This window comes from Halichondria panicea, chromosome 17, assembly GCF_963675165.1.
Source record: "Halichondria panicea chromosome 17, odHalPani1.1, whole genome shotgun sequence".
NCBI lineage: Eukaryota > Metazoa > Porifera > Demospongiae > Suberitida > Halichondriidae > Halichondria > Halichondria panicea.
Window position 1 is genome coordinate 4,813,974 of NC_087393.1, and position 15,292 is coordinate 4,829,265.

The window sequence follows — 15,292 nt, forward strand, 5'->3', positions numbered from 1 at the left end:
AGTACTGGGTAATACACTAATGGACTCTTGATAATTATCACAACAATATCACAACAATATCACATAAGCAGACAAGATTTTTTGCATGCAGTTCAAGTTGCATAACGTGTACTACAAAAAATTATTTACAAGGCTGCATTCTTGTTCATGCACAAAGTCAAATGTGTTTGATGGAGATAATAAACAAATTAAGTTGTCTCATCACTACTCACCACCGGCTGCAGTGAAATGGGAAAATTTAATTCATATTTATACATGTATACAATATATTCTACAATTACTTTAATACCTGATGTTCGGACACTTGATCAGGACCAGGGAAGGGAGTGCCGTCTCTGGAATACGATTGTGGAGAGAAGACACCACTTACCTATATATATAACCAAAAGAATAACCTCTATATACTTTTCAGACCATGCAGACCCGCATGAACTGATGACTATGTATATATAATGGTTACACGCTTGCATGCATGTAAATGTTTTAAATGTGAGTTTCTTAGAGCCAATAATTATATGATAATTATATGCATCGTATATATATTACCTCGATGTGGTGGTCTCTCTGAGACGGTTTAATCCCTTGCGTGTCAGGAAAATCTCTGTGTTTATAGCCATGTACTAGCAAAGATACTGCATGTGTGTTGTTGCTGCGTTGGGCTTTATGAAGCATTGTCCTTTCGTTCGAATCGGTGTATATTTTATTAATGTCAACTCCATTTTTTTCCATTAAATCTAGCACTACTCTAAACGTATCCAACTCGTTACGATCATATGGAATACAGTTCATGAGATAGTGAAAAGGTGTGTGATCCTCTTTATCCAGAACTTGCATAGCAGGAAGGATATCGTGTTGAACTTGTTTACATGCGTCAATAACGATGTCAAGGAACCATGACCACATACCCTCTCTACAAGCAATGTGGAGAAGAGTGTTACTTCGGTCACCCAGATTAAACTTGATTCCTGTCAGATTGGATAGAACATTGTGCTGAACACACAGGTTAAACAGTAGCTTGACTGCTGCACGGTGTTGCATTTCGAAAGCTAATTCGATGGGAGTTTTTCCATTACCGTTTTTTGCACGCAGAATATAACTAATTTGCTGAGAATCTCCCTTGACGAAAAGACCTATCTTGTTTTGATTGACTCTAATCCCACTCTGAATAGCACTATGAACTGGCAAATCTTCATCCTTATCCGTTTTAACAAGTTGTTCGGGAGGCATCTTAGAAATCATTTTCTGCATTCTTTCAAAAGTGAAAGATGTACTGCTCCTAGCTAGGCCATGAGTTGCAGTTCCTCGGAATTTCTTATCAAGTTTGTCAATTGAGTCTTGATACGTGTACCTCACATTGAGGGGATTATCATCCACCAGATCATCATAGTTTTCTTTTAGCCACGTCTCCCACTTTAGACCCTGTATATAATTATATATATACATAATATACTATAGAGCACTGTATATAGTGATATATCCTCGACAGTTGACATCTCACAACCATGACGTGCTGTTGTACAAATTATGCAAACAACATGCAGTACATATAATATATATAATTATATATATATATATGCATGGGCGTTTCTAGAAAGTGCACAAAGCAGAGGGGTGCTGAAGTTTAACCTTGCGCAAGGTATGACCTCACATTGATTAGGTTGCGCCTTTTGTGGAATTCTATTTAACGTGACTTTGTAACTAGAGCACTGAATTTGTGCTAACCCTGGACTATTTCACGTCTCACAACCAAGCAGGTAACGATACGATACGTACATGAACATGGAAGAGCTGCAATTACCTAAACATTGTAATGCAACTAACCTACTCACACAGTCTACAATAATTATACTTATGTTACCATACCTCTGATGCTTTCTCGTATTTCCAGAGATCTGATAGGAGAAACTCGTGCTCAGACAGGCGAACAACATTTTCGACTTTATCCTGCATTAATAGGATCTTGCATAAAGCTTAAGTGTATGGTACTAGTGAATGATGTGTATATAGATCTACATGTACTTAAGTTGAACAACTTTCCATAGATATGTTTAAACATCAGGCCCGGATCTAGGGGGTGGATTTCAGGGGTCGCAACCCCCCAACACTAACAAAAACTAGCTTAACCTACACTCGTGTTGCTTGTGGCTATGAGCAATGTGGTTAACAGGGCTGCATCCAGGATTTTGGATCAGGGGGGGCGAATTGGGCAATTTAAAAATGTAGGAGGGGTGAAGTCATCAGAATTATAGCAGTACAAATGAATCTGCCAGATCCTAGGGGGGGGGGGCGAATTACCCCCCTCGCCCCCCCTCAATGAAGGCCTGATTAACTTACAAGCTGTGAACTACTATCTGTTGACATGAGTACAAGTCCAGGACACACTAAGTATATTATAGTAAATACACATTCATTCCACACATGTATTATGTATATACATGACAAGGCACCTAGCTGTAGTAGACAGTTAGATTTGTAAGTATATTTTGTGCACGTTTACTATGATGTCAATTTCAATTAAGAGGCATGGTCAAATTTTGCGCGCGCTTTTGTTTTATAACCCCCCTATAAATTTTTGCCTGAGCCCCCGAATATCCTCATAATTAGACTCACTGATATACCCTCGACAGCAACACAACCATGACACGCTGTTGTACAAATTATGCGGCAAAAAACATGCAGTACACATGCACATATATAATTATATATATATACGTTCCTCGCACAAGGTATGACCATTAATTAGGTTGCGCCTTTTGTGGAATTCTGTTTAACGTGACTTATAGTAATAACAGTTAAGAGCCAGGGTTGCAAGTTTGTGTATAATTATAGAATAGAAATTACCTTTTCTAATAACACTCTGTGAGGGAAAGCAAAACATGGGGAGAGGCATCATCATAAAATATTCGTAAATAGTGTGCACGAAAGTAACCCTAATAAAAATGCACACTGTATATACGAAGTACAAACCTCTTCACTCTGACTCAGAGTCTGAGTCTCACTTGGGATGGTAGAGCTAGCCTGTGATGTTTGGTTCTGGTCCTGATCATCAAGCACCGGAGATATCGATGGTGTGGCCATTCTAGATAAATTCACAAAAAAGAGTTGACAAAAACTGTTCTTGGCATTGATTGGCTTCTCTATCTGGCATGCGCATAGCCTTCTTTTCCAGGCCAGAGTCTAGTTAGCCACGAGACCAGTAATCGGCCTAGATTCGAGGCTAGAGTCTAGCCATCAACCAACTTCTTCTATTAAAAAAAATCGGCCTGGGACCGAGACTAGCATGCACAATGCTGGAAGAGCCACGCCCATAAAAAAATTTATGTTAGGCCGTGTTTTCTCCATTGTAACCATCACAGGCACTTCCGTACCGGTATATTAGAGAAATATCGTCCTGGAAATGGCCGTGTGGTTGGGTAAGAAACTTTGTTGTTTTGGTGTGTGTTCATAGCAGCAGGTATAACTTCCAGGAAAAAACAATTGTGTATTAATATTAATTTTATAAGTCATTTTCGTGGCGTTTGGTATTCGTGCTCAGGGAGTCAACCTTTTGCCCCCCCCTCCCCCGAAAGTTACTCGATATACATTATTAGGTTAATTAGAGGTCAATTTGAAAACTCAAAGAGAGAAAAACTGTATTTTATATGCATACATTGTCTAGGTGCTACCAAGGGCGTATACACAGAAGATTCTCTGTATATGCCCTTGGTGCTACAAAATGAAATTATAATAAGGAGGAAAAATTACAAGAGGGGAAAATTGAATACGTGCTATGATTGTTTGTCTGTATTTCTGGCTTTCCTTTTTGCCATCCATTCATTGAGAGTGTCTGCCATTTCTGTGATTGACCAGTCGGGTCCTCCAGGTAGTAGGTCCTGCTCGGCTGCAGGGGTGGGGAGGGGACGAGACAGAGAGTATTAATACCCTCGGCAAGTTTACATGAGGATTAACCTAAAGACTACACATGGGCTGGGTAGGAATAGAGCAATTTCCTCAGCAAGTTTGCTACGAAACAATCAAAATTAACCTAAGAACAATACATAGGCTGCAGGTAGAGCTACAATAAAGTATGTATAAGCTAGGCACTGGAGTGTGCTTACTATAGTCAGTCATGCAGACAAAATGCACTTCATTTTCGCCTATAAACTCCAGTTCTTGACCTCTATGGTCATATAGAGTCTGACAGAGGCACCTCTCCCTTGAGGTCCATATTGACACATAGTAGAGCTTTGGCTTGTCAGTCAAAATGAACGTCGCCTCTTACTGAACAGACCCTATATATACACATGTCTATAGGTGAAAGGAAACACAATTAACCCTGCATGTGTATCACACAGGATATTGCAATACACATACCTTGTACTGCCTTTTATTACACACACACGTATTACCACCCGCACACACACGAAAACACTAATGGTTGCCCAGAGTCTCGAGCTTGTGCACAAAGGCAGGACTCTGATGGAGAAATTAACTGAGAGGGTTGGGAACTGGCTGAGTCTGTGGAGAGTGAATAGTAACAACTAATACACACCAGTACATGTATGTGTATATGTACACAAGGAATAAATATTGGACACATTACTGGAGCCAGTTACAAGCTAGTGCTTCAATCCCCGCAAAAATTAATACCGACCACCATGTTGGTTTCATACACTCTGATTGGAGTGTCAGTCAGTGAGGACTTGTGGGAGTTATGGAGCTCATCAGCTGCAGTGTGTGAGCGCAGAGAAATAGTTGAATGCCTTAATGCATGCAATGGCAAGTACATAGAGATTGATCAATAATATTGTGACTCATGCATATATATACTCAATATTTTGCAGATGGTAGTGTTAATTTGTGTGGCACTGTAAGAGCTGGTGACTGCATGTGGTGGTATACCCCTAGGCCCTATATATGGGAAGATTCAGACTGAGGACCTCTATATACTTATATGGAATGGTGAGAATTCCCTGTTCTCAGCACTGCGCCCACAATAAATGAGAGTGTACGGCTTACTGTATACTTATACTGTTTGTATAATATCACCACAAAGATACTGAAGTTATTCTATATGGCAACCACAATCATATTTACTGTATATGCCCAGCTGTTTGTAACTGGTGTAACTGTCTTCTATATGGCAACCCACATGCACCTGTTACATATCTACACTGTGTGTACATCAATACACAGATACTGTAGTATGGCAACTGCATGTTGTTACAGCTTGACCACTATTTTCACTATTGATATAAGCCTGAGTGTGTTCTTTCCCTTGCAGATGAACTCATGCTGAACTGTTGGAGGATGAATCCAGTGGATTGCCCACACACTTCTCTGTCATCCATGAGAAGCTTGAAGTTTTCAATTAAGGCCTGGGAAATTCTAGGATATAAGTTCACTATAATACTAAATTGTCATGTTGCTTCTTTAATATACCACATGCATGCGCTTGATTAACAAAGGTGTTTAGAGCTAACTCTATTACATGCATGTATATACATAATCATGTATCTATATATGTGGCTCTCTATATGGCTCTGATAATTATGTGTATATAATGATCATTTGTGTGCTATTTTCACTGCAGAATCTGTTAGCCGATCGCTCAATCAATTACTCCAAACCTCAATCACTATTTTCTTGACCTTGGTGATTTGCTTTTAGTTTTATCTTCATGCAGTGTTTTTTCTTCAGTGTCTCAATTATCTCTCTTGTTATCTTATCAAACAGTGTGTCAAGCTATAGTCTATATAGGACACATGAAAAGCCACAACTTTGTGGATGTGGTATTCCTCTATCTATCAAGTCGTGTTACACATTTGGACTTGACATTTTAATGAAGAATTAACTGGACAATTGCATTGATTAACAGACAAAAATAATAAGGTATAGTTACAGCATACCGTATAGCGGGTAATTTTCGTGGGGCAAAATATTTGTGGTTTTCGTGGTTGGAGGTCTGACCACGAATATTTTACCCACGAATGAAGCGACCTTGCCTACCTTTACCTATACAATCCAAGCAGCAACCACGAAAATATTACCCACGAAATGTCTCAATATTGCTGAACCACGAATAATTTGTCCCACGAAAATTACCCACTATACGGTATACTGGGTAATACACTACAATATCACACCTAATAAGCAGACACGATTTGATGCATGCTAACGTTTAAAATTATATATACAGTATTAACAAAAATTATTTACAAGGCTGCATTCTTGTACATGCACAAAGTCATGTGTTCGATGGAGATAACAACAAATTAAATTGTCTCATCACTACTCCTCACCAACGGTTGCCCTTCAGACACTTGAGTACCACTATGGAAGGGAGAAGTGCTGGAATATGACGGTGCAGAGCTCGAGGAGACATCACTTGTCTATATAACCAAAGGAATAACCTCTTTCAATTCAGACCAGACCCGCATGCATGCATAGCTGTTTTATATGCATGTCGAACTATATATAGTTTCTGCTCGATAATATGGTATATCTATCAGTATTAACATAATTATACGTATACATGCACCTTATCATGCAACCTATATAATTGATATTTACGCGTGCATGATGGAAATGTATTAGAAGTGACTTTCTTAATCAGAGCCAATAATGATACATGAATTATATATATATTATACCTCAGATAGTACTAGACTGGTCACCCTCTTGTCCATGTCTTCGAATTCGATGTGGTGGACTCTCTGAGATGGTTTAGTCCCTTGCTTGTCTGGAACATCTTTGTGATTATACTCGACTAGCAAAGATACTGCATGTGTGCTGTTGCTGCGTTGGGCTTTATGAAGCATTGTCCTTCTGTTCTTGTCTGTGTATATTTTATTGATGTCAACTTCATTTTGTTTCAGTAAATCTAGCACTGCTCTAAATGTATCCAACTCGTTAGAATCATCTGGAATACAGTTCATGAGATAGTGAAAAGGTGTGTGATCCTCTTCATCCAGAACTTGTATAGCAGGAAGGATATCGTGGTTACATGCGCCAATAACGATGTCAAGGAACCATGACCACATACCCTCTCTACAAGCAATGTGGAGAAGAGTGTTACTTCGGTCACCCAGATTAAAATTGATTCCTGTCAGATTGGATAGGACATTGTGCTGAACACACAGGTTAAACAGTAGCTTGACTGCTGCACGGTGTTGCATTTCGAAAGCTAATTCGATGGGAGTTTTTCCTTTACCGTTTTTTGCACGCAGAATATAACTAATTTGCTGAGAATCTCCCTTGACGAAAAGACCTATCTTGTTTTGATCGACTCTAATCCCACTCTGAATAGCACTATGAACTGGCAAATCTTCATCCTTATCTGTTTTAACAAGTTGTTCGGGAGGCATCTTAGAAATTATTTTCTTCATGTTTTCAAAAGTGAAAGATGTACTACTCCTAGCTAGGCCATGAGTTGCAGTTCCTCGGAATTTCTTATCAAGTTTGTCAATTGAGTCTTGATACGTGTACCTCACATTGAGGGGATTATCATCCACCAGATCATCATAGTTTTCTTTTAGCCACGTCTCCCACTTTAGACCCTGTATATAATTATATATATATACATAATATACTATAGAGCACTGTATATAGTGATATATCCTCGACAGTTGACATCTCACAACCATGACGTGCTGTTGTACAAATTATGCAAACAACATGCAGTACATATAATATATATAATTATATATATATATATGCATGGGCGTTTCTAGAAAGTGCACAAAGCAGAGGGGTGCTGAAGTTTAACCTTGCGCAAGGTATGACCTCACATTGATTAGGTTGCGCCTTTTGTGGAATTCTATTTAACGTGACTTTGTAACTAGAGCACTGAATTTGTGCTAACCCTGGACTATTTCACGTCTCACAACCAAGCAGGTAACGATACGATACGTACATGAACATGGAAGAGCTGCAATTACCTAAACATTGTAATGCAACTAACCTACTCACACAGTCTACAATATACTTATGTTACCATATACCTCTGATGCTTTCTCGTATTTCCAGAGATCTGATAGGAGAAACTCGTGCTCAGACAGGCGAACAACATTTTTGACTTTATCCTGCATTAATAGGATCTTGCATAAAGCTTAAGTGTATGGTACTAGTGAATGATGTGTAGATCTATATGTACTTAAGTTGAACAACTTTCCATAGATATGTTTAAACATCAGGCCCGGATCTAGGGGGTGGATTTCAGGGGTTGCAACCCCCCAAACACACAAAAACTAGCTCAACCTACACTCGTGTTGCTTGTGGCTATGAGCAATGTGGTTAACAGGGCTGCATCCAGGATTTTGGATCAGGGGGGGCGAATTGGGCAATTTAAAAATGTAGGAGGGGCGAAGTCATCAGAATTATAGCAGTACAAATGAATCTGCCAGATCCTAGGGGGGGGGGGGCGAACTGTGCCCGGGGGGGGGGCGAATTACCCCCTCGCCCCCCCTCAATGAAGGCCTGGTTAACTTACAAGCTGTGAACTACTATCTGTTGACATGAGTACAAGTCCAGGACACACTAAGTATATTATAGTAAATACACATTCATTCCACACATGTATTATGTATATACATGACAAGGCACCTAGCTGTAGTAGACAGTTAGATTTGTAAGTATATTTTGTGCACGTTTACTATGATGTCAATTTCAATTAAGGGGCATGGTCAAATTTTGCGCGCGCTTTTGTTTTATAACCCCCCTATAAATTTTTGCCTGAATCCGCCCCCGAATATCCTCATAATTAGACTCACTGATATACCCTCGACAGCTACACAACCATGACACGCTGTTGTACAAATTATGCGGCAAAAAACATGCAGTACACATGCACATATATATATATATATACGTTCCTCGCACAAGGTATGACCATTAATTAGGTTGCGCCTTTTGCGGAATTCTGTTTAACGTGACTTATAGTAATAACAGTTAAGAGCCAGGGTTGCAAGTTTGTGTATAATTATAGAATAGAAATTACCTTTTCTAATAACACTCTGTGAGGGAAAGCAAAACATGGGGAGAGGCATCATCATAAAATATTCGTAAATAGTGTGCACGAAAGTAACCCTAATAAAAATGCACACTGTATATACGAAGTACAAACCTCTTCACTCTGACTCAGAGTCTGAGTCTCACTTGGGATGGTAGAGCTAGCCTGTGATGTTTGGTTCTGGTCCTGATCATCAAGTACCGGAGATATCGATGGTGTGGCCATTCTAGATAAACTCACAAAAAAGAGTTGACAAAAACTGTTCTTGGCATTGATTGGCTTCTCTATCTGGCATGCGCATAGCCTTCTTTTCCAGGCCAGAGTCTAGTTAGCCACAAGACCAGTTAGATTTGTAATCGGCCTAGATTCGAGGCTAGAGTCTAGCCATCAACCAACTTCTTCTATTAAAAAAAATCGGCCTGGGACCGAGACTAGCATGCACAATGCTGGAAGAGCCACGCCCATAAAAAAATTTATGTTAGGCCGTGTTTTCTCCATTGTAACCATCACAGGCACTTCCGTACCGGTATATTAGAGAAATATCGTCCTGGAAATGGCCATAAGAAACTTTGTTGTTTTGGTGTGTGTTCATAGCAGCAGGTATAACTTCCAGGAAAAAACAATTGTGTATTAATATTAATTTTATAAGTCATTTTCGTGGCGTTTGGTATTTGTGCTCAGGGAGTCAACCTTTTGCCCCCCCCTCCCCCGAAAGTTACTCGATATACATTATTAGGTTAATTAGAGGTCAATTTGAAAACTCAAAGAGAGAAAAACTGTATTTTATATGCATACATTGTCTAGGTGCTACCAAGGGCGTATACACAGAAGATTCTCTGTATATGCCCTTGGTGCTACAAAATGAAATTATAATAAGAAGGAAAAATTACAAGAGGGGAAAATTGAATACGTGCTATGATTGTTTGTCTGTATTTCTGGCTTTCCTTTTTGCCATCCATTCATTGAGAGTGTCTGCCATTTCTGTGATTGACCAGTCGGGTCCTCCAGGTAGTAGGTCCTGCTCGGCTGCAGGGGTGGGGAGGGGACGAGACAGAGAGTATTAATACCCTCGGCAAGTTTACATGAGGATTAACCTAAAGACTACACATGGGCTGGGTAGGAATCGAGCAATTTCCTCAGCAAGTTTGCTACGAAACAATCAAAATTAACCTAAGAACAATACATAGGCTGCAGGTAGAGCTATGGAAAAATCAATAAAGTATGTATAAGCTAGGCACAAAAGAGTATGCTTACTACAGTCAGTCATGCAGACAAAATGCACTTCATTTTCGCCTATAAACTCCAGTTCTTGACCTCTATGGTCATATAGAATCTGACAGAGGCACCTCTCCCTTGAGGTCCATATTGACACATAGTAGAGCTTTGGCTTGTCAGTCAAAATGAACGTCGCCTCTTACTGAACAGACCCTATACACATGTAGGTGCATGGAAACACAATTAACCCTGTGCATCACACAGGCTATTTGCAATACATCTACATTGTACTGCCTTTTATACACACACACGCATTACCACCACTACATACACATGTGCGAAACCACTAACTCCACAAAATGGTTGCCCAGAGTCTTGAGCTTGTGCACAAAGGCTGGACTCTGATGGAGAAAGTAACTGAGAGGGTTGGGAACTGGCTGAGTCTGCAGGGAGAGAATAGTAACAACTATTATAAACCAGTACATGTACACAAGGAACTAGCGGACACAGTATGATCACACTATAACACGTAACAAGAGTCTTGCACAGATTATTACCATTGCTGACCTCGTAATGATAGTCCATGCATGTCAAATCCCCCAGCACTCGTCACCTCTGATCTTGCAGGATCAGTCCCTGTGAATGAATTAACCGTATACCGTATAGCGGGTTATTTTCGTATTTCGTATTGTAGAGCATCACACCACAATACGTTGAACGTCACTATCCTGAGCTGTACTAAATACAAAATATTTAATTGGACAATTCATACGAAAACTTGCACTAACAAAAATTCCCCGCTACTATACGGTATCTTCGTTAATTTGATTTATTGTTTTTACCTAAATCAGTACAAGTATTGTAACTAAGCATCCCTCCACTCACAGCTCCTATCATGATTCTGAAGAGAAGCCATCTGTTGGCCCACACTGCTACCCAGGGAGTGGGTGTGCCTCGGGGAAACTGCCTCAGGCTAAATAGAGGCACCATGATCAGCGCTAGGAATCCAATCTCAAGAAGCTGGGCCTCTCAACATGTGTGAAGGGACTGTGTGTGAAATGACAATACAATATGTGTAGCAGACAAAATATGAAATAAACGACAAGATGACTACTATCAGTATGGATGTGTGTTGTGTGTATGTACAATAAAAATGACAAGTTCCAATAGTGCAAGCTAGGCTGGAGAGAGCAGCAGGTGGGAGGTAGGCATCACTAACTCTCAAATACAGCAACTACAGGGCAAGATGGACTAAATGACAAGACTACTGCCTTTGCAAGTTTAGAACTTCAATGCTGATAATGAAATCTCACAATAGCCTCTAGAGTCACATGAAATAATGCAGCAATTTGATTGGACGACTCACCAAAGGCATATCAGATCTGCCCCACGAATACAAGAGAGTGGTACAAAACTCTCAACACAACAAAGATGAGCACATTTCCTGATCCCAGAAACAATAAGATGGCCGAGAGTGATATTCCGAGGTAAGCCACCAAGTCTAGAGTGAGGTCAACATAGTGTTCAGAGATCCACCAAAACAAACTGGGCCCTTTCAAGAATGCATCCATGGTAACAGTCGAGTTAGCGGGCACCTGAAATAGGTAAAAATATCATGAAGTAACCTGTTGGTCCACATTTAATTTAGCGTGAATTTAGAGATTCGCAAATGCAAATGCAAAAATTGTGTAGCATATTTATAAATGGAGAAAGAATGCACAATTGCTTCTCACTCACTTCCAGAGCCGTTTTGATTCTGGAATAGAACACTGGAATGGGGAGTAGACCGTTGGCACCGATAAGTTCCTTGTTCTGGTTCAGTGGCACCAGGAATGCTACCACTGTGTGCGTGCGTGTGTGTGTGTGTGCGTGTGTGTGTGCATGCATGTACTGAGCTGATTGACAGTTGCTCACAATAGACAAAGCCAATGGATCGAGTAAACACGATCCTGGTAAGCCAGTAGGTCCCAGCATCCATCTCAAGATGCTGCTCCACTGGAGCCTCTTTCTCTCTCACTTCATCTTCAGCAGGCTTTCTACTAGCAGCAACAGCTCGTCTTCGCACAGAGGAAGACATCTCTTCACAACCCTCAGCAGGTCCATGTGGGTATGGACTATCTTTCGAAAATTGGCCACAAGATTTTAGCATAGTTTGGTAAAGATCATTAGTGGAGGACACCTTTTATGGAGATGTGTCAAGTGCTGGAAGAGTTGTCCTGCAAAACACAAGCCATCACTGTTCTGCACTGCAGCAATAATTATGGAGACTCAAGTTGTCCAGATTCTGCTGTTGTGTATTGTGTCCACCTGCTGGGGACAGCAAGGTAATCCTGTGCTTATTGATAGACTAGAGGTGCTATGAACTTGATTTTAATCAGATAGAACAGTTCTATCTATGTTTTAATTAACCTGAACAGCCTCACTGACCCCCTGGGCCCATGGGATCCTATCGTCACCACTAACAATATGGAGATCCACATCACTGACGTTGGAGAAGATGGTAGTCTGCCCTCTCCGGCTCGCCTGTCACATTGACCTCACTACCTAGTATGAGATCAGGTGGCTTATACTGCACCGGATGTGGAAATGCCCTAATTTTTGTTATTTTCCCTAAGCTAACCCAAACCCCTCCCTCTTCAAAATAACATCCGGTGCCGTATATGCCACCTGACCCGGACCCGTATGGCTGAGAACAATGGTCAGGGAGGACTGGGACAGTGGACATATCCTGATGGGAGTGTGTTACTGAACACTGCTGCATCATACCAACTCAACCTGGGTGAGTGGAACAAAATTAATTATTATCATTGCCGTACTTCTGTATTTTATGTCAGCCACGTGTTCACCTTCTTCATGAGTTCATGAAACTACCTATCCCCCTCCCCCTACAATTGCACCAGATGTTCTGGTAATCTCCAGGCCATTTAATGGTGGATCCAGACCAGTGGCCTCGGATGCAGCCAGTTACAAGTGCTTCAATCCCACAAAAATTAATACCGACCACCATGTTGGTTTCATACACTCTGATTGGAGTGTCAGTCAGTTAGGACTTGTGGGAGTTATGGAGCTCATCAACAGCTGCAGTGTGTGAGCGCAAAGAAATAGTTGAATGCCTTAATGCATACAATGGCAAGTATATAGAGATTGATCAATAATATTGTGACTCATGCATATATATACTCCATATTTTGCAGATGGTCATTAATTGATGTGGCACTATAAGAGCTGCATGGTGACTGTGGGTATACCCATATAATATAGGCCCTTATATGGGAAGATTCAGACGAGGACCTCTATACTTATATGGAATGGTGAGAATTTCCTGTTCTCAGCACTGCGCCCACAATAAATGAGTGTAGGCTTACTGTATACTTAAACTGTTTGTAATACCACCACAAAGATACTGAAGTTATTCTATATGACAACCACAATCATGTTTACTGTATATACCCAGCTGTTTGTAACTGTCTGCACCGTCTATATATATGCATGGCAACCCACATGCACCTGTTACATTGAGATCTACGGTGGCCCTGAGTGCTACTCTAGTTGGGAGTTGGCAGTTGCTAGTTGGGTGTTGGTAGTTGGCAGTTGGTAGTTGGCAGTTAGCAGTTGGGAGTTGGCAGTTGGTAGTTGGGAGTTGGCAGTTGGGAGTTCGTGACCTTTAAACTTTGTAACGAACTAATGCCAGGAATTATTCTGTTTCTCTAAGCCTTCATTGATGGGGGCAAGCCCTACCTAATGTACATTGTATAGTGGACACACGTTAGTGCTGTCTGAGGCCAGCAAAGACTACATCTTCTACACCAGTTAGCAAATGTTGTATATATAGATCTTTGCACTGCCTCTAATCGTTTAACCATAACTTTAAATGGCCTCAATAGAATTAAAAGAGCCATGCAAAACCTGTTTCTATATTGCCCCCCCCCCCTCCCTACTGCATGGGATCCGGGAATATAGGTGCATGGGGATTAGACTTGAAATTACCTCCCTACCTAGATGTGTACATATAAGATTAATATTGCCGTCTTAGGCCAGCTAGATATCTATTGGTGTCAGTATCATAATTTTAACTTACATAAAAGCCGGCTAATGTTGAAAGGTTACGAACTGCCAACTACCAACTCCCAACTACCAACTCCCAACTGCCAACTCCCAACTACCAACTCCCAACTGCCAACTGCCAACTCCCAACTCCCAACTGCCAACTGCCAACTACGCGTTTAAACTATCAATCAGCAACTGCGAACTACCAACTACGCATTTGAACTATCTTAGTAGCAACTGCGAACTACCAACTACGCATTTGAACTATCAAGTAGCAACTGCGAACTATCAACTAGGCATTTGAACTATCAAGTATGAACTATCAACTAGAGTAGCACTCAGGGCCACCGTATAGAGATCACTATATCTACACTGTGTGTACATCAATACACAGATACTGTAGTATGGCAACTGCATGTTGTTACAGCTTGACCACTATTTTCACTATTGATATATTTTAAGCCTGAGTGTGTTCTTTCCCTTGCAGAACTCATGCTGGACTGTTGGAGGAGGAATCAAGTGGATTGCTCTGTCATCCATGAGAAGCTGGCCTATTCATGAGTTCATAATTAGTTTGATTGTCATGTTGCTTCTTTAATATACCACATGCATGCATGCTTGAGCTACATCATATTATACATATTACATGCATGTATGTACGTACATGTGTCTCTTTATATGCATGGCTCTCTATGGCTCTATGTATAATTATAATTATGATCATTTGTGTGCTATTTTCACTGCAGAATCTGTTGGCCGGTCGCTCAATCAATTACTGTTCTATAATTATAGCACTAACACTCATCATGACACTCCAAACCTTTTATTGATCGTTTTTCAATCACGCTTCATCTATTTTTTTGACCGTGTATAGTTAGTTTTTTCTTCAGTGTCTCAGTCATCTCTCTTGTTATCTTATCAAGCTAGTCTATATAGGACCCACATGAAAAGCCACAACTTTGTGGATGTGGTATTCCTAATATTATCTATCTATCAAGTCGTGTTACACATTTGGACTTGAAATTTTAACTTGACAATTGC

General features: G+C 40.5%; 3 protein-coding genes and 1 long non-coding RNA gene across 16 annotated transcripts; 1 reads left to right on the forward strand and 3 right to left on the reverse strand.

Annotated features, from left to right (window-relative positions):
- Window positions 1-31: 31 nt before the first annotated feature.
- Window positions 32-3,170, reverse strand: LOC135351695 (uncharacterized). Of its 2 annotated transcripts, XM_064550769.1 has the most exons (5): window positions 2,968-3,164; window positions 1,864-1,944; window positions 547-1,419; window positions 290-370; window positions 32-218 (listed from the first exon to the last, which is right to left on the reverse strand). In XM_064550769.1, exons 1-5 carry the CDS (start codon window positions 3,076-3,078, stop codon window positions 189-191), a joined length of 1,176 nt encoding a protein of 391 aa, XP_064406839.1. In that variant the 5' UTR covers window positions 3,079-3,164; the 3' UTR covers window positions 32-188. The 2 variants fall into 2 exon arrangements, with proteins under 2 accessions (XP_064406839.1, XP_064406840.1); XM_064550770.1 differs by lacking the exon at window positions 1,864-1,944 and having other exon boundaries at window positions 2,968-3,170.
- A 2,952-nt stretch (window positions 3,171-6,122) lies between these two features.
- Window positions 6,123-9,346, reverse strand: LOC135351705 (uncharacterized). 3 transcript variants are annotated; one of them, XM_064550779.1, is made up of 4 exons: window positions 9,104-9,346; window positions 7,995-8,063; window positions 6,633-7,538; window positions 6,123-6,371 (listed from the first exon to the last, which is right to left on the reverse strand). In XM_064550779.1, exons 1-4 carry the CDS (start codon window positions 9,212-9,214, stop codon window positions 6,255-6,257), a joined length of 1,203 nt encoding a protein of 400 aa, XP_064406849.1. In that variant the 5' UTR covers window positions 9,215-9,346; the 3' UTR covers window positions 6,123-6,254. The 3 variants fall into 3 exon arrangements, with proteins under 3 accessions (XP_064406849.1, XP_064406848.1, XP_064406850.1); XM_064550778.1 differs by having other exon boundaries at window positions 7,983-8,063; window positions 9,104-9,344; XM_064550780.1 differs by lacking the exon at window positions 7,995-8,063.
- Window positions 9,347-9,757: 411 nt separating this feature from the next.
- On the reverse strand, window positions 9,758-12,353 carry LOC135351707 (lipase maturation factor 1-like). Of its 7 annotated transcripts, none has more exons than XM_064550782.1 (8): window positions 12,119-12,353; window positions 11,942-12,045; window positions 11,571-11,799; window positions 11,090-11,251; window positions 10,772-10,840; window positions 10,556-10,647; window positions 10,244-10,417; window positions 9,758-10,015 (listed from the first exon to the last, which is right to left on the reverse strand). In XM_064550782.1, the coding sequence occupies exons 1-3, from the start codon at window positions 12,351-12,353 to the stop codon at window positions 11,581-11,583; spliced, it is 558 nt and encodes a 185-aa protein (XP_064406852.1). In that variant the 3' UTR covers window positions 9,758-10,015; window positions 10,244-10,417; window positions 10,556-10,647; window positions 10,772-10,840; window positions 11,090-11,251; window positions 11,571-11,580. The 7 variants fall into 7 exon arrangements, with proteins under 7 accessions (XP_064406852.1, XP_064406853.1, XP_064406856.1 ...); XM_064550783.1 differs by having other exon boundaries at window positions 10,536-10,647; XM_064550786.1 differs by having other exon boundaries at window positions 10,762-10,840.
- Window positions 12,354-12,385: 32 nt separating this feature from the next.
- LOC135351708 (uncharacterized) lies at window positions 12,386-15,280 on the forward strand. 4 transcript variants are annotated; one of them, XR_010399494.1, is made up of 6 exons: window positions 12,386-12,528; window positions 12,622-12,983; window positions 13,039-13,291; window positions 13,399-13,515; window positions 14,739-14,812; window positions 14,998-15,280. It is a non-coding gene; the product is annotated as an uncharacterized LOC135351708 (long non-coding RNA). The 4 variants fall into 4 exon arrangements; XR_010399493.1 differs by having other exon boundaries at window positions 12,622-12,763; window positions 12,820-12,983; window positions 14,739-15,280; XR_010399491.1 differs by having other exon boundaries at window positions 14,739-15,280.
- Window positions 15,281-15,292: the final 12 nt, after the last annotated feature.

Excerpts from the sequence above, each read along its gene's own strand:
- LOC135351695 (XM_064550769.1), bottom strand. The coding sequence starts at position 3,078 with ATGGCCACACCATCGATATCTCCGGTGCTTGATGATCAGGACCAGAAC. Across the intron at positions 1,945-2,967 it reads CTCTGAGTCAGAGTGAAGAG|GATAAAGTCGAAAATGTTGT; the intron begins GTTTGTACTTCG and ends CTATTAATGCAG. Across the intron at positions 219-289 it reads ATCAAGTGTCCGAACATCAG|CCGGTGGTGAGTAGTGATGA; the intron begins GTATTAAAGTAA and ends ATTTCACTGCAG.
- LOC135351705 (XM_064550778.1), bottom strand. The coding sequence starts at position 9,214 with ATGGCCACACCATCGATATCTCCGGTACTTGATGATCAGGACCAGAAC. Across the intron at positions 7,539-7,982 it reads AATACGAGAAAGCATCAGAG|GGTCTAAAGTGGGAGACGTG; the intron begins GTATATGGTAAC and ends AATTATATACAG. Across the intron at positions 6,372-6,632 it reads CCAGTCTAGTACTATCTGAG|ACAAGTGATGTCTCCTCGAG; the intron begins GTATAATATATA and ends TTGGTTATATAG.
- LOC135351707 (XM_064550785.1), bottom strand. The coding sequence starts at position 12,353 with ATGCTAAAATCTTGTGGCCAATTTTCGAAAGATAGTCCATACCCACAT. Across the intron at positions 12,046-12,118 it reads ATCCATTGGCTTTGTCTATT|TGGTAGCATTCCTGGTGCCA; the intron begins GTGAGCAACTGT and ends GCACGCACACAG. Across the intron at positions 11,800-11,941 it reads GAATCAAAACGGCTCTGGAA|GTGCCCGCTAACTCGACTGT; the intron begins GTGAGTGAGAAG and ends TACCTATTTCAG.